Below are 18,563 nucleotides of genomic sequence, written 5' to 3'. Positions count from 1 at the left end.
TTTATAATTTTAATGAAATTTCAAACCTGGAGCAATGCCGGAAAAGTGTTGTGTTAATTTGTATTCAGTGTTGGAATGCAATTCGGCAATCTTAAATTACTTCTAAACAGTTCAATATAAAAGACTGAAAATTGTGTTTTCAAGAGGACGACAATATGGATATTTTAACGACAAATCCGCTCACAAATCAACGATTTTATTAAAAAAAATCATGTTATTGTTTTATTATTCAACGAGAAATTTTTTATGTTGACAGCGGACGTCAAGGACACAAAGATTTGTTTTTAGTTTCAACAATAATTAATTTCTATAAATTAAATTTATAGAAATTGATTAATTATTTATATTTTATTAAAAATTAATTGGATAACAATTATTACATTATAAAATAAATGTAATAAATTAATTAAATGAATAAAACACTTTTAATTAGTACCAACCATTGAAAAATAAAGAATAATTAAATAAATATTTTTACAAGAAATATGCACAAATTAAGGGAAGGAAAATTAATTAAGAAAATCAAATAAATCAATCTTTTTACGAGTATTATCTTCACCCTAGGGATAAAAAACTGATCGGGCTCTCCTTTTCTGAAGAACCTATTTTTCCATTTTTGCAAAAAGATACGATTCAAAGCTACAATTTGAGTTTCGAAGAAATTTTTCGAGATAAAACCGTGTTTTCTCGTAAAGTTTCTATTAGTGCTCATATTTTGGTCTGATTTTCGCGTTGAAAAACTGGACGAGTTAATATTTGTGCAATATGAAACTTCTCAGTCTGAACTAAATATATAACACAAAATTTTCTAAATTGAATAGTTGATATACAAAATAAATTTAAGCTTTATTTAAAATAATTTTTTTTCTGTTTCAGATGTAAATAAAAAAACGAGATGATAAAAAGTGTTTCGCATGGTTAAGTTGTCGTGTTAATATGAAAAACGTGTGCTTAGATTTTTATTATTATCATTATGCCAACTAACTTTTCCAAAAAACAAAATAGCAACAAAAATAAAATTAAAAAAAATTTAAATTAAATTATTTTTTATATAAGTATATGAATTTTAATAATAAAAAAAAACAAATTGTATTTTTTACATTTATCGCAATATAATATTTTTTTAAAATAGAGAAAACAAATTCTGCAATTATATCAAATAATACAGTGTGTCTAATAAAAAATCGGTAGAGTGAAATCTTTTCTTTTTTTCGTTTTGTAATCGCGTTTAAATATATTTAATTTGTTTCTGCCTACATATGCCGGCTTCAACAATGTTCGCCAAATTTAAAAGTGGTAGTGTACCTCAAAGCCCATTAGATAATAATCCAGTATGCCAATATTTTGAAATTGGTAAACAAACTGCTAGTGCTGGTCCAGAATTAGTATGGAAAATTCATGATGCATATCGAAAAAGTGATGGAAAGGTATGTTATATATTTTATTTGTGTCTATATTTCTCTAGAGAGCATGATGAAGTAAAAACATTATAATTTATTTATGTAAATATATTTTCACATCCAGGAAATGTGAATGAATTTTGATTGTATTGTTTTGTATTTTTTGTCGGATTAAATTCGGTTTTTGTAATTTGCATAGGTAAATTCATTTTTAGTTACTTTTTTTATTTCCATTGTATACTTGGTGGAAAAAAAATGCACCTATATACAATAAGTTCACGTTTTTTTGAATCAAAAAGTACGATTTTGTTGAAACTGTAAGTCACGTCCTAAACGTAATTTATTATGACTGCTATGGAATGTGAAGGTATATTACATACTATATCAACTAAAATGCTTTTAAGTATACATGAAGTGTTTCGATAAAATTGCCTTTTTAGATTCAATAAAAGAAGAGTTATCGTTCGATGAAACCCTTTTTACATAAAATGAAAGTTTTCAACTACCACAAAGTCAAATGAAAGGGTAAAAAATATTCATAAATATCAAATATTTGGTAGAAAAGAAAACCAAGCAATCTGAGTTTTTTGTTTTAATTTATTAAAACAGAAATTTGCGGCTTGTAGTAGACTCTTACACATTGATAATGATTGAATCTATTTTTATTTGGAATGATCAGAAAAACTTTAAAAAAATTTATTACCCGTTGAGCATAACATATTCAATAATTGGCGTTGCAAGCATTTTTGTATCTTTTGTGTAATGATCACATTCTCTGGAAACTTTTCTCCAAATATGAGCGGCTAATATTAATAAGAAGGTTCTCCTCATCAAAGTTTTCCATTTTTATCTCAGCCCCAAATGAAAAAATTCATATTTTGCGATTAATAATGAATGTACAGCAAGCTTAAAATATTTTTTGTAGGAAATTTAACGTTCCACAAAATAGGTCTCTTGCACTTTTTGCATTAATTAAACCGTTTATTATCAAATAGCTTGATATCCGCCTACTTCGTTATGGGAGGAGGGTAAGGTGAGATAGAACTTCCATTCAGGGGATAAAGGAATGTAGGAATATAAAGATATAGGGATAGGGAAGAGATAGGGATAAACTTATCAATTTTGATAGATAATGTATAAAAAATGAATTAAAATTTAAAAACAACCTAAAGAAAGTAAAATGTTGTATGAAAAAGTCTTCTTACTTTCACAGGAATGGTGATCAAATCGCGTGAAAGTATTTAATGTTATTTTGTGTCCATAACATTCCTGTCTTTTCTTTAGAACAAAAATCTTTGAGAATACCTTAATAATATATTTTAGTCCAAAACTCAGTAGTTAATATGTTATTGGAAATTTTTAAACATCATCAGTAATAAAGTAAGCCATATTCTGAGCAAAGTAATTTTCTTATTTCTTTATTGTAATTACTTCTTTCATTGATGAGCAATTTTATTGTCAAATTGTATTATTAGTCCTTATCACATTGAATTTATTTTTTTATATAATGCCTTAATATTTTTTTGGTATTCTAAATAATGGAAAACATATATCTCTGCATTTGTTAAGTTTCGCTGCTGCAAACAAAAAATAAAATATAATTAAAAAAAAAAATAAAAATTTCATGTTTTTGTGTTCGATGGTACTTTATTCTATGCATCCATATCACTAAACAACAAGGATACCATAAACATTATGAAAAGTCTTGCTATAAAATGTAATTTGTTTTGTTATTTCTCTTATGAAACATATACATTATACACTCAAACATTATTATGTTGTCGCTTCGTTTGTAATTGATATGAAGAAATATTTAATTAGTTTTAAAATTACTGTCAAACTAATTGCTTTATTAATTGTTCATTAAAGAAAAACTTTATAAAAACATTGTGTATAACGAAAAAAACAGGGTGGATCAGTTGAACGGATGTATGTATATCAGACATATTTTTTTATTACTTCCAATAAAAACTTTAGTAGTTTCTAATTTGTGCTATAAAAAAAAATTATTTTCGTAAAATAGCTTTAATTCATTTATTTTGTGCGAAGAAAAATAAAAATTTTATAAAATATTGCGAAAAAAGGAATTTGGTATTTAGAAAAAAACATTGGTACAAAGATACGTAAAAATATGGTGGGACCGCAAATAAATTGAAATTACAAGTAACAATTGATATACTGTATTGCTTAATTGCGCTTCCATCAATTATTTACTACACTATTCGTACCATGTGTGAGTTTTATTGGAGGTGTTTCCATGGTAACGATACACTACTTTAATAATAGAATTGTATGGATGCATATATAATTTTATGGAGTGAATTTATGGACTTACATTGAAAATTTAATATTATTGTCTCACGAAAGAAATAATATTGATAATTTACATTTGAAAAAAAATATTTTGACTTTATAATTTGACATTCTCTATAACATTTACATGTAAAGAATTGCAAATTAGTCATAACAGCCTCCTTTAACGCCAAAATTTTTCACTGGAACCGCGTTTTTACTACAATGCAAAGAAAGTTTTTCGTACCTTGATTTTATGTTTTATTCAGCACAAAAACTGATGAATTTACCACGAATTTAATGCTTAGCGCTTTCCAATTTACTTTATTTAGGTACTGACAACATGCTCAATAATTTTAGCAGTTTCGGATATAAAGTTTTCGAAATATTTACTGTTAAATAACTCGAAAAATAATAAAGCTACAAAAAAAAAGTTTAGAAGGTAAAATAGTCTATGGGAGAAGAGCTAAATTTTTTTCCTCTTAACTTTTTTTTGTAAAACTATTTTTTTTCGAGTGGTTCACAACAAAGACTTTTTCTTGCATTAATATTTCAATATTTTGAAAACTATACATCCGAAACTGCTAAAATATTTTGTCAGGACCTAAATAAAGTTGGAAAACCGTAGGCATTAATTTTAGTTCCCGTGGTAAATTTATCAGTTTTTGTTGAATAAGACAAAATTGATCTTTCAAATACCAAAACCTTTCTCTTCTTCGTCGTCACTACAAAAGCAATTTCCTTCGCTAAAAGTTTAAATTGTTATTAAATTATAATTGTTTTCTAAATTTTAGATTCTTTCACTGCCGAACTATTTATTAAAACACTATCTACTATATGTTTTTATTGGATTTGTTGATCCAACAGATTATATAACACAATATGATGCACAAGGGCATTATAGTCACAGGAATCTATCTACTCATTTGTACATTGTTCAATAAATTTTTATTGGATGATATATACTTAGAGAATTGATTCGTATTTAAATGAAAATCCCTGTGAGATATTTGCTATTAATTAAACTTTGTATTATCCACGTACAAATAACGTGTATGATATGTTGTACACTACATGTTTGTATACTGTTATAGCTTCTTATAGCCTTATAAAGTGCGATACTTACATAAATATAAAAGTGGGTTACAAAGGCATTGTAATCCATCAATTCTTGTAATTACTAGGTAGAGTTTATGAATCAATATAAAGTCTATAAAGTATATTATACTACCTTTATCCAAGTAAATACTTTTGTTTTAAAGTAGAAATAATATTGTGATCAAAAAGTAGTAAGCCATATTTGATCAAATTTTTATTAACTCGATTTATTGTGTGTCTATCTGTTTTTCTGTTTCGTATAAATATTGTATTTGGTCCTTCTCGATAAAAAAGAAAATAATCACCGTTAAAATAAAAACTTAAAATATTAATATCTTTTAAATTGTGAGATAAGTCGAAAAAGTGTAGGAGACCTCTTTTTGGGGAGCGTTACCTAAAAATTTCCTATAAAAATATATGTTAAAATTGTAAATACAATTAATGGCAAGATTTTCAATTTTCAATTAAGCAAAATTTACTATCTGTAAGTTTGTCAAATGAAGTCACGTGCGTAAGAAAAGCGCAAAAATTATGTTTGACCTTTTTAGCAATTTTTGAAAATGTCCCTTAATAATTTTTGTAGGTACCATGTATATATAAAATATACATAGTATATATAGTTTAGTCCCAAGTTTGTAACGCTTAAAAATATTGATGCTTCATAGAATCACTTTATTAGTCCATTTCCAGTTGTGTATTCGTCTGTCTGTCCGTAAGCACGATAAGTCAAAAACGAAAAAGGATATGAAGCTAAAATTTTAGCCTGCTTAGGATGTAAAAAGTGAGGTCGAGTTTGTAAATGAGCAACATAGGTCAATTGGGTCTTGGATCCGTAGGATCCATCTAGTAAAACCGTTAGGGATAGAACAAAAGTTTAAATGTAAAAAATGTTCCTTATAAAAAAATAAACAACTTTTGTTTGAAACATGAGAATATCAGTTATGTGTGTGTGGCTATTTAAGAGTGGATATCTTTCTTTATTTACGTGACGTCAAAAAACTTTAATTATATTATATATCATATACCATATTCTGTATCTTTCAGGTTGCCCCCCTCTGACCTTTTGGCAGGCAACGACCCGGTTTCTACCCCCCCCCCCCCCCCCTTAAAAATTTATACGCCTTTATTCGCTGGGAGTCTTTTTAAACTACCGTAAAAAAAGTTTATTTGTCGAAGCAATTTTCTTCTCTACAACCTTAATTAAAAACTTATATAAAATAAACTAACGATAATATATAATTTGACGGATTTTATTCTACTCCTCCAATAGATAGTCATTCTTGTGAATGTCATACAGACATAAATATGTAACTTAATGGTATAAAAGTTGAATAAATAATAGTTTTCTTTATGGTTGACAATTTTAATAGAGACATACTTAAAAGTAAATAAATTTCTTGTTTAAAGTACAAACGTATATGTATAATAACAACAGTCGTCTTGACAAGATAAGTTTCTTAGTTAGTGATGATAATTTAAAGTTAATGTTGAAGTTTATTATGTTCAATTTATTAATAATATAAGTAGAGGATATAACCATTAGAGAATCGAACCAATAATTTTCTGATTAAAGAAAATTACCGCAAAATGATACTTAATACAATCACTCCATATGCAGATAAACGAGAAAAATAACGTTTGGTATTCCCAAAAGTTTCAAACGCTCAAGAAATATCTGACTTTCAACCAATATCATTTACCAGAGGTATCAAAAATATTTGAATACGCTTTTGTGGAACGGCTTTTGAACTATCTTAACCAATTTCAAAGTATTCACGAAAGCCAATATAGTTTTCGTAAAGCTAATTCTACTGAAACTGCACTATATGCTTTTATTAATGACGTAAAAGCTGAAATAAATGCACTGAACATGAAACAGCATTTCTGCCATTTTCGGTGCTCTTAAAAATTTGTACAATAAAATGAGAACGGGGAATGTGAAAAAAAGTCAGTTTGAAATTGGTATATTTCGACAAAAAGATACCATTAAAGAATTTGAGACCCGAATGGATTTCCTGCGATTTATATAAACCAAGAAATTAAATGGCTAATTACGCGATATTACAAAACGAAAGTTTTTCGTAAAGTTTTGATCGAATTAAACTTTCGCTATAGTCTCATTTTTTTTGTTGTTTGTAGCTCTAGAACGCTCTATTTTTTGTTTTTTTATCAAAATCATTTTTCGGATTTTTTTATGCAAAAAACCTTATTTTCGATGGTTTTTGAAAAAGTTCCTTCACTTTGATTTTTTCAAAAGTATGTTTTCTTAAAATTACTATTTTATCATAATTATCCCGTTGAAAAACCGGACGGGAGAATTATTTTAAATATAAAACTCATTTGGTTGTACTAATATCAATAGCCCACTAAAAAGCAGTAAGAAATATTTCATATTTTAACAGCAAATTCAGTAAATCATTTGCAATTACAATGACGAAAGATCTATGTATTTAATAAACTATTAGTAGAAATTCTCTAATGATGAAGTCTAGAAAAAATTTATTTTCGATAACATAATTTAAATATGTTGTTTGAAGTGTACATAAAATTGTTAGACAATAACGGAGATGTATCCCCTCTATGAGATCAAACGGTATAGATAAGGTCCTAACCGAAAAGACATTGTCTAAGTTTAGCAAATCTCTGTCATTTTTTGGTAAAATACTCCGAACAATACATTCCTACCAGTTTTATTAAAAGTCTGAAGTGCAATTAAAAAACCTAGAGATTTTGGTCTGTAGCCAAACAATTTCGTTAATTGAGGCGAACGCAATAACTTCTTGTAAAATAAAATGAACATGCGATGAAGTAACTGTGTTTTTTTAAGATAGATAGATATGTTTGTATATTTATAAACTAAAAACACAGTGTAAATGATTCGTTAAATAATATTTTGTTAAACTGAGGAGATGAAAGTTTTTGATCATTTCATTTTAAATATCTGTAAGTAACATGAGAAAACTTAGCTGATTTATTATAGTTTGTTCTACTATATATCTTATCACATGAGAAATAATCTTTATCCAGAAATATGTTTCCACCTCTATGTTATTATGGAATGCAGAGAAACCTCGGATAGTTTTATTTTTCAAATTGATATTTGACCGTTTCTGCGGAGGGGGAGGGATATACAAAAATTAGAACAATAAGATTTCTGGCAACATCCGCAATAATAATCTATAAGTTTCTCTGAACAAGAATTAATTGACAAAATGCTGCCATTGACTTTTGCACAATCAACTCTATCTAGCGCCTGCTATTTTATAATAGTTACTACATCTTAAATCTTACTTCTATGTTACTGTTGTTTATCGCTCAATATTTAAGAGAAACGTGGAAGGTTTTTAATGTTTCAATTACGTAGCATCTATGATACTATATCTAAGAGTAAAATATAACAATTACATGCTGAAGAAAGAGCCGTTAGGTTTGTTCCATGGTACATTACGGTATTGTACTATGGAACGCACACCATGTACAACGAATCACACATTTTTATCGATTTCTATTCTTAAAGAATATTTAGCGCGTAGAAATAATAGAACTATAAGGAGAAACTATTTTAATATTAATATGTAGTTTTGAAAAATGACATAAATGTAAATTCAAATTGATAGAACTACAACTTCTTCTGTCACTTAAAAAAAAATTTCCCTGTAGTCAACCCAGAATGTCGCTTATTTACAGCTTTGCTTAATATATTCAAAATATTGGGTTGGTTGATTTAGAATCGCAGCTTGATACCCAAACTCATTATAATTGTTTGTTATTTATATAGTTAATGTTTATTTTAGTTAGTAAACAATCATTATTTATTACAAAAATATATTATATACGGATATTAATAATTTAAAGCTCATCTGAAATTTAATCAATTTTTGTGTGTAGTTGTTTTTGAATGTGTAAATTTTTGGGACGCTGAAAAGTGTCAAAAGATTAAAACTAATATATACAGAATGTTCGATTTACATCTAGGCATATAAATATCAGGAGTATGACAGAGTACATGCGTTAAGCAATGCATCTAAGTAAGAGGTATCATAGGTGTTATATGAAATGAAAAAGTGACTTGTATCGTGGCTTATCTGTTGTAGTTCATTTATTTCACTAAAAAACTAACACTCACAAAGCCTCTTAAAACTATCTCAACGCATATCGAAGCTTCAACACATGTATATAACACCTCTCACTTAGATGCATTGCAAAACGCATATATTCTGTCATCCTCGTGAGATTTGTATGCCTAGATGTAAATCGAACATTCTGTATATTTTTACGACTTGAAGGTTTTTTTAAATTTCTTCAATTATTTAATTTATTTCTTATCGAAATTTTGTTCAGAGAAAGAGTAGAGGAAAGGGTAATTAGTAGGATATATGAGAGGATTTATGTAGGATATATAATTGTGCTTATGCTATTGAAAAAATCAAAATCAGATCAATTACACTACCACATTGGCTACCAGGCTATTATATAAAAACAAGGTAAACTTTTGCAATGACGGTGTCTTAAACTTTCATAAACAAAATTGGTAGGAGTGAGGTAATTACGAACTTGGTGGGGTAATGACAAAGAAACTTTTATCAGCTAGTTATAAAGCATAATTAGCTATGTCAAATTTATCGATTATAAATAGGCATTAAATAATTCGTCAGATATAACGACAATCAAAACATTTTTTTAAATAATTTCATGATATAAATCTCAAAACTCCACTATTTGTTATTACCCATCGTTCCTTATTACTTACTCCCTCCAATTGCGTTTCATTGGTAAAGGAAATTTAAAAAAATAAATTTTGGATGATTTTTTATACCAATATACAGAGGTTTTAGGAATGTTTAACACCATTCATATACTAAAATTATGTGTAAATTATCATAGAGTTTTAACCACATTACGTGCTTTGACTCCATTATTCTGGTTGAAAGTAATGTAAAGTTCTTTTAATTATGTTATACAGAATTTGGAAGATATACTAGAACCAAAATCTATGTAGTTCTAAGCTTTTATAGCACCGATGATAAAAGTGTTTGGACAAAATGTAGTAAAAATGTTTAAATGAAGTTTTTTAACAAGTTTTTTCTTTCATAATTTCGACGCTTAATTCAAAAATAATATCACCATAGGGGCTGCCGATAGAAGTGAAAACTTAGAACGTTTAGAATACAAATTTGAAATTTCATATTACTTGAATTAAAATTATCAGCATCAATCTGGTTTTCACATCGATTGACACTCGGAGCAACAATTATATGCATGTTTATATAGTTTTTTTATTATTTAAATATATTACGAGCTGTACAAGATTATGACAAAATATATAAATACAATTCAATTGAAATAACAATTAATATACAATCATATGATTTGTGGATAGTATTTGTATTTACATAAATTTCAATGTACTTGTTATATATGCAGAACTAATGTTACACAATACGTCAGCTATATAGCTACAGATATACTGCTATAGCACGCGCACAGCATGTGGATGACGCGAAACCATAACATTTTCCCCTACCAAAAAGTGCCCAACGTCGCTAAAAAAGTTTTCACTTCAATAAATTTAAATCCTGTTAGAATAAGGTAATCAGGTACTTAAATTTATCTAAAGCAAACAACTCTGTAATAATTCATATTAAAAAATTCATTATAAATAAAATCTAATCTATTCTATTCTAGCAAAAACGTTTTCCGATCGTTCAGTCTGCAAGAGATAGCAAAAGGTCGATCTTCACCCATCTGATAGCCAGATGAGACATTTTTTTTAATGAAATTTTACTGATTTTTTCCATATGCAGCTGATTTAAGTAGACACCCTGTAGAAATTCCCTTTCCACCACAAACTATTTTCAAAATTTAAAAACAAAATTTATTAAAATTGTATGTCGTCTCATGGTTGGTTAGAATATATTAAAATATTTTCAATGTAATGTGTATCTAGATATAACATACTATAAAAACACTATATAAAGGAAAATAAAGATGTTCAAAAAGATATTGAGAGTGTTGTGTGGTTGTTATAGTAATCTCTATAAAATTAAGGATTGTAAAATATATGTACCTTCATCATCCCCCCCCCCCCAATATACATATCTACATTTTTCCTCAATGTATGTAGTATGTTTGTATTTTCATCATTATTTCAATTTAAATAGAAAATATACTACCTAGGGTTTTTACATAAAATGTTTACCAACCAAATAGTCCCATGTGTATGTGTCGCAAAAAACATTTATGTCTTGATATGTCCAGTTATTTCATGAAATAGCTACTTTTTATGAGATGTCGAAATATTATCTGTCATATTATTTATTGGACTAGGTTCACATTTACTGCCATTTATGTATTTAAGGACTAGGTTCACAGTTCATTTCATTAGTCACACCTTATTAAGGACAGATATTATGTACTCTCTATTCCTTTATTATAATTTTAAATGCACCAATTTTGGCTAATCAGCCTCTTCGTTTTCATCGATTTCTGACTGATAATGACTTTATTATGTCTACTCATACTTTTTAGGTATATTCGATGCACTCCAAGACAATTTTGCAGTTTATTTCAGGTGAATTTAGAGCTTTCAGAGCAGGATACAGCTATCTGATAGAAAGTCATCAATTCATTATACTTTCACATAGTTAAGATAAAAGTGAAACATTTGAAATTTCATAATATTTAAATAAAAATTATCAACATTAATCTGGATTTCATATCAATTGACTCTCCGAGCAACAATTTTATGCATGTTTATATGGTTTTTTATTATTTAAATATATTAGGTACGGGCTGTACAAGATTATGACAAAATATAAACACAATTCAATTGAAATAACAATTAATATACAATTATATGATTTGTGGATAGTATTTGTATTAACATAAATTTCAATGTACTTATTATATACGCAGCACTAATGATACACAATACGTCAGCTGTATAGTTACAGATATACTGCTGTAAGCTTGAAGTTGCGCGCACAGCATGTAACGCAAACTCATAACATTTTCCCCTTCTTAACAGTGCCCAGCGTCGCTAAAGAAGTTTTCACTACAAATAATGTGTTTTATGAAATGATGAGCCATATTACCCCATAAGCTAGATTCTACGAGTCGACTTCAACATATGTATATACTTATAAAGTTATTATTATTATTATTATTATTATTATTATTATTATATTTCATTGCACAATAAAAATAGAAATGTTATTTCTAAAATGTTTCCTGTAAAACATTAAAATATTATTATTCGTTTTAGTTAGGTTTATATTATTATTATTATTATTATATTGTTCTTGTCCGGTTAGATGATAAGTCTATTGTTTATTTTAAACAAAACATTACATGTTTTATATGTATACATATTAAAAGTACAGGGTGTCTCCACCTGTTAGTTTGCCTTAGAGCCTCCGTGAGAAAATCCCGGCACGGGGTATGAATAAATTCGGGCCTCTATGGACAAAGTTATCAAAATTTTCATGCTTTTTAACCGAATTCAAACAAAAAATGAGGAGGTTATCAATTCAACTGTATTGTTTTTTCGACTGGGTGAAACCAATTTTGATGATTTCTATTTGAAAGCTGGTGCTTCCCGTGTGGTCCCATTTCATTTTGGTCCAGTTCTGACAACTTCATGAGAAAAACATAAAAGTCTTAAATTTGCATTAAGTATGCACGACAAGAGGAAAAATAACTCAATATCACGCCAACCGATTTCGATAATTCTTTTTTTAGTTACAAATTAGTTAGTGTACTTCAGATTCACTAAAAATAAAAAAACTTTAAAAAAAAAGAAAACCGACGAATTAATATGCACTAAACTAGTAAAGAAACTAAAGCTATTTATAAATTCGTTTCCTTATTGTTCGCCCTGTATTTTTATGATCCAAATGAGTAGGTACATTTAGGCACTATATTTAAATAAATAAAGTAAACCATTTTATAAATTTATATTAATTTAAAAATTATATCAAAACCTTTTTTGTGTTGACTCTTACAAAAATTAACCTTATTAAATTTTTCATTCAATTGTAGAAAATTTAAATGAAAATATAATAAAATAAGTATTCTTATAAATTACTCATCATCAGTGATGTCGAGACAATTATTAAATGGTTTCCCTTCTTTACACATCGAATTAAAGTAAAAATACAATTTTAATATTGATTCATTAATAATTTATGTTTCTGATATTTTAATAACTTTTAGTTTGATTAATTTGTCTGTCCTTTTCTGCTTAATAAAATACAAGCAATCAATCCACTCTTGTAAAGTCCTGAAAAAATCGAATACAAATAACGAACTTTCGTTATTGACGAAAATATAGTTTTGTCCATACTCATAAAAACTAAAGGGGATCAGTATAAATTAATAAATGATCAAAATTTATCCTTCTTAGAGCAAACAAGATTTGTCATTATTTGAACAAGTGAGAGACATAATTGTGTCTTTCTATAAACATTATAATGTCATTTTTGATATTAAATTTAATACTTTTTAGTTACTTTTCTATGAAACAAATTGTTTACAAGACAGTAAAAACGATTTCTTTCGATTTAAAAAAAAATATACACGGTGATCCATTAAAGAATATCTTTAACTTTAACAAAGTGGTTGTCGGAGAAGGGACCTGTGTCCAAATGGTTTTTTTTTATAAGCTAGGAAGAGGTAAAATATTGCAACAGAGACCAAAAAGCGAAGGAAACTAAAACTTTTTCAATCGATTCAGGTTGCCATGAATTATGAGAAAATTCAAAAATCTTGTCGTTTTCTATTTTTTGTCAAAATTTTACGTTTTATCATTTAAAAAAAATTAAGTTATGAAAGTTATCAGAAGTTGTAAAAAACGGAGATAATTTAAAGTACAATGCAATTTCATTTTATGTCATAATAAATATCCTAATCAAGCCAAACGTAATGTACTCACATATTGGGTTGACTACTAAATCAGAAGTATGTTTTTTTTTTAAACTAATTCTACAATTATTTCATACAGTAAAAACGAAAAGTGACTAATACCTAAAATTTGCAAAAAAATATCTTGTAAATAAAAAAAGTAAGTACTACATTTATAATGTACCAAGCTACGAAAGAAATATAGGTCCTACCGGGTGTCCCACGACAGCTTTAGATCTAAAATCTTACTATTCTATTATAAACTAATTAATCTTACAATAATACGGTGACAAATACATAAGAATTCATAGAAAAATGAATATTTTACTGAAGTGCTTTCCTTCCGGCTATACAATTTTTTAGAGAAACAACTTTGAGTAGTCACAACATTATAATTAAAAATGTTCGTACGTAAATTAACAAGTTATAGTTCACTTCAAGCAGAAGATATAGTTCAGATGCTTTTTTTTTTAATAAATATAAATAAGATACCGTGTATATTATTTTTATCTAAAGAACACACTACAGGAAATTGAAAATAAAATTATTTCATATTTTATGTTATTGAAAATAAAATTTATTTTAAAATCGATAACATGATGATGCACATAGCAATAACACATTACTTTCATGATAAAACTGTATTGCTATTTATTTTATACAAGCTGATCCATAAACAATGAGCTACTGTAAGGAATGAATTATTTTGGATTTTGAGTTAAAATTCATCTTTAATTTTCATTAAGGATTTCATCACCCTCTTGAAGTTTACTTGAAATAACGTATCATTACTTTTTCTGGAAGCTAAGCAACTCTTTGAGCTTTTGAGGCTTGAGGATATAAAAATGCATAAAAACCCATGAATTTAACGTCTTTAAACAAAAAGGTTTGTTAATAACTTAGAGTAAGTGAATTAATTATAAATTCAGTCTGAACTGAAATGTCCAAATTTTACAAGGTCCCTGCTTTCAGACGAATTGCACTCAAAAATGACGCCATTCCTTTTGTCCTTGCTTTCAGTGCTTTAAATATTGGTGGTGAGTTCCAGGTCCAGTTTCTTTCTCTCGATATTTTTTTTCTTCAAATTTTATGGTTCCAATCTTCACTAGCTTTTACCACTTTGTCCACTAAAATTTGGAGATGCTGTGAATTTTCTGCCATCAACAGTATATCATCAGCATAACGTATCTTGTTAAGCATGTGCCCATGAATTTTCACTCCGATATAACAGTCTTTTAATGCTTTATCCATAATAACTTCACAATAAATATTATATAAAAGAGGTGATAATATACATCCTTGTCTAATACCTTTCCCTATTTTTATCCAATTTTTACTACCTCCATTTGTAACTACAGCCAATTCCTGTATTTTAAATAGTTGCATGATTACGTTTATAATATTTTTACCGATTTCACAATCCCCAAAAATTTTAAATAGTTTATTTTCGTTAATCAAACGCCTTTTCATAGTCTATAAAACATACATAGATGTCTTTTTTGCATTCGAACATTCTTTCGACAAACCGTTCCTAACATGAAAATTGCTTCTCTCGTTCTTTTTTGAAGCCGAACTGATTATCGCTTAGTTGATTTGATATTTTCGCTTGTATTCCTTAAGAAAGAAAAAAAGATGATAAGTGACGGCATATAAAGTGAAGATTTTAATATAATAATCTTTGTATTTAAAATTACAAGTTGCTAGCGATGCGGGTGGTTCACAGTTAGTAATAAATATGTGTATGAGAAAGAAAGATATGAAATCAAAATATAACGCCTACTTGTTAGAATATATCGCAACGTATATTCAAGTAATAGTATAGGAGCTCGCAACGTTTTCGAGAGAGAATTTTATTATGGCTGATTATATGATATGTTGTTCTTCTTGCTCTTTCAGTTAGAGCTTGGGCCATCTGGCTGGCGGTAGTGGTTGCGTTTAGTACTGCGCAGCCTAAATATACAGATAATAATCCGAAACTTTAAAAGTATTTTAGTATGTCTGTAATTTTAATGTTATTTAAGTAAACGATAACCTAAACTTAATTTGTCAGACCTGAACTCGGTTGCTAAACCTTGAATAAAAGCGAAAAAGTTATGAAAAATATTGCAATGCTAATGAAATTAGTATTATATACATCTTATGTGTGTTAGATGGTCGCGGTTGTTAAGGCGCCAGTAATTTTTTTATATTATTTTAGTGATTACTAGTTCGGAGTTCGAATCCAGCAACAGTCAGCATATTTTTTTTAATTATCTTATGTAATTCTATTGAATTTTTTTAAAATTTTTTTAATTTTAAGTTTTTGTATACTTAAATAACATAATATTAAAATTACAGACATACTAAAATACTTTTAAAATTTAGGATTATTACTAAACGCAATCACTACCACCAGCCAGATGGCTCGAGCTCTAACTGAGAGAGCAAGAAGCACAACATATCATAAAATCAGCCATCATAAAATTCTTGTTTTGCCGAGGTTACGAGCTCCTGTACCATAAATACATTGAATTTTGAATAGGTTTGCATGTATCTCTGGTTGCTTTGCTTGTTACTTGTGCAGCTAGCTATCTATAAATATCATTTTAAAAGATTTTCGTATTCATACACTACATATAATTCAAAAGATGAGAGTATTTTTCACACACGTTCTACATTTACTAAGCTCAGCTCGTATATCACGTAAAATTCTTTATATTCCTACACAAAATTTTTTTTTTAAACGGCTTGATGTCAAATGATATATGTGACATCATTTTATACTGCAAATATATTACTAAATATCAAAGTATAAATATTAAAATTGATGATCTAGTGTTAAAAAACTGACCCCAGTTATAAGGGAATGTTGTCTATCTCAGTCTGACACATTATTTGAGAAAATAATCAAATGATATTGCTTAATATCAAAAACAAAAATCTTTAGATCAGATTGTCAGCATTTCTATTTCTGGAAAATTAAAAATTGAATCGATTTTAAAGCCAGATTATTCACTGAGTTGGTTAATCGGGCTAGTAAATAAATTAATAAATTATAGAACAAAATGCCAACAAATTATTTAGCGTTAATTGGCTTCAAAATCGGACTCCGAGATTTTTGGGAACAAAAAAATCATTGGGTGCTTCCAGTGGATGTAAGCGTGATCCATTGAACACTAGAACGTTATTTTCTGGAGGACACAAACAATGAAACAACACAACGTATATCGAAGCTTCAACACATGTTAATAATACCTCTCACTTAGATGCATTGCATTCTGTCACACTCGTGATATTTATATGCCTAGATGTAAATCGAACTTTCTGTATGTTGATAATATTTATTTAAATAACAGTCTGATTACAACATTTTAATTATGAATGATATGTTATTACTTAGATTAATTATATTACTTGGATAATAGTAAATTGATTGATGTGTCCGTTATAATACCAAATAATTTAGTGAAAGATATTGAGGATGGTAACTTGAATATTTCAAATAACATGTTATTGATAACGATGTTAAAAACTATCAATTATCCTGAGGCAAAAAGGAATTTTTAAATTCCATTAACATTTTCCATGTTTGTAAGTGTTGCCTATATCCAACAAAAAAATAATAAAAGTAGGTATTGATGTAAAACTATCGATTAATTCTTTTTTGTACTGCAATTTATTGCCGTAAATATAAAAATTCCTTTACATGTTGGAGTGATAACATTTTGTTCTAATCATTTCTCAAGTTCTTCTTCGTTTCATACTATCAGGAAGTTACTTTATTTTTATTATGTTTGTCATAATTTTATATATTATATTTTTTATTTTAGTTTGATGTATATAGTATAATATTTTTAAGATTGGGTGTCTAAAACTATCCGTCTACAATTCATTTTTATCAGAATCAACTGTAAATTTTTTTCGTCTTAGTCTCACCGAAATTGGCTTGCTGAAACTTTTAATAACATAAAACTTTTATAACTGCTCCGATAAAGAAGGCTTCAGTTCCAGAAAATATGTAGGTAAATACTTTTCGAAATAATGTTATCTACAAAAGTGGTTATTCTTTATTACAAAAAACCAACTATGTATTTACCAGATTTCCTCTTAATTAATGCAATTGTATCGTCGAAAGTAGAGTAAGTTTAGTTTTCTTACACTGGAGATGCCCTAGAATGCCTCATTTAAGTTTTTTCTCGGATTCCATAAAGATCAATCGTCATTTTGAATATCACAGATGAATTAAATTACTTCCATAATCCAAAATGACTTCTTGAGGAACAGTCGCAGTTTTTACAGATTTGCAACGAAACTGCCAATCGAAGTCGAATAGTCATTCCGTAATTAAGTACAATTCTAATCGTATTTAAACTTCATAACTATTTTATTGATTTTTCATCCACGAAAGTTGTAGAAAACTATTTAAACAATGTTTATAATGCTTATAGTGTTATTTTCCCAGATTTTGGAACTCATCTTTGTTCCAATACAATAATTAATATCGAATTGTTTTAGGCAGTTATAAAAAGTTATTGCCATCATCTGGGAAATTGAATGTGTGGACCAGAAGAGTTGCACTCACATGAACTTGTTTAAATTTCAGTGAATGCAATGCACGTGAAAACGTTTTTATTAATCGTTTAATAATATCAATTTATTTAAAACAGTTAATCGAGAAGCAAGTCGTTAGATAATTGTTTTCGTGTAATTAACCATAAACTCTTGATATAAAAATTTGACATTTTAGAAGATGTTGTTTTGAGACACCGTGTGTATATTTTTTCTAACATGTTATACATTAATAATTTATAGAGACAAAATGTATGTTTTACAAAATTCAATGACATGACAAATATGAAACGTTGAATCTTTTGTTGCATACACGACGACTTA

At 27.8% G+C, this 18,563-nt stretch overlaps 1 protein-coding gene across 1 annotated transcript in view; it reads left to right on the top strand.

Annotated features, from left to right (window-relative positions):
* The first annotated feature begins 1,259 nt into the window (after positions 1–1,259).
* The window catches only part of LOC123295953 (SCY1-like protein 2), a 100,615-nt gene continuing 83,311 nt past the window's right edge, over positions 1,260–18,563 (top strand). Inside the window, exon 1 of the mRNA XM_044877415.1 lies at positions 1,260–1,427. Coding sequence (XP_044733350.1) covers positions 1,260–1,427 — 168 coding nt within the window. The remainder of the gene's footprint in view (positions 1,428–18,563) is intronic.

Source organism: Chrysoperla carnea, chromosome 3, assembly GCF_905475395.1.
Source record: "Chrysoperla carnea chromosome 3, inChrCarn1.1, whole genome shotgun sequence".
NCBI classification, from domain to species: domain Eukaryota; kingdom Metazoa; phylum Arthropoda; class Insecta; order Neuroptera; family Chrysopidae; genus Chrysoperla; species Chrysoperla carnea.
This window is presented reverse-complemented; position numbering and strand designations above follow the sequence as displayed.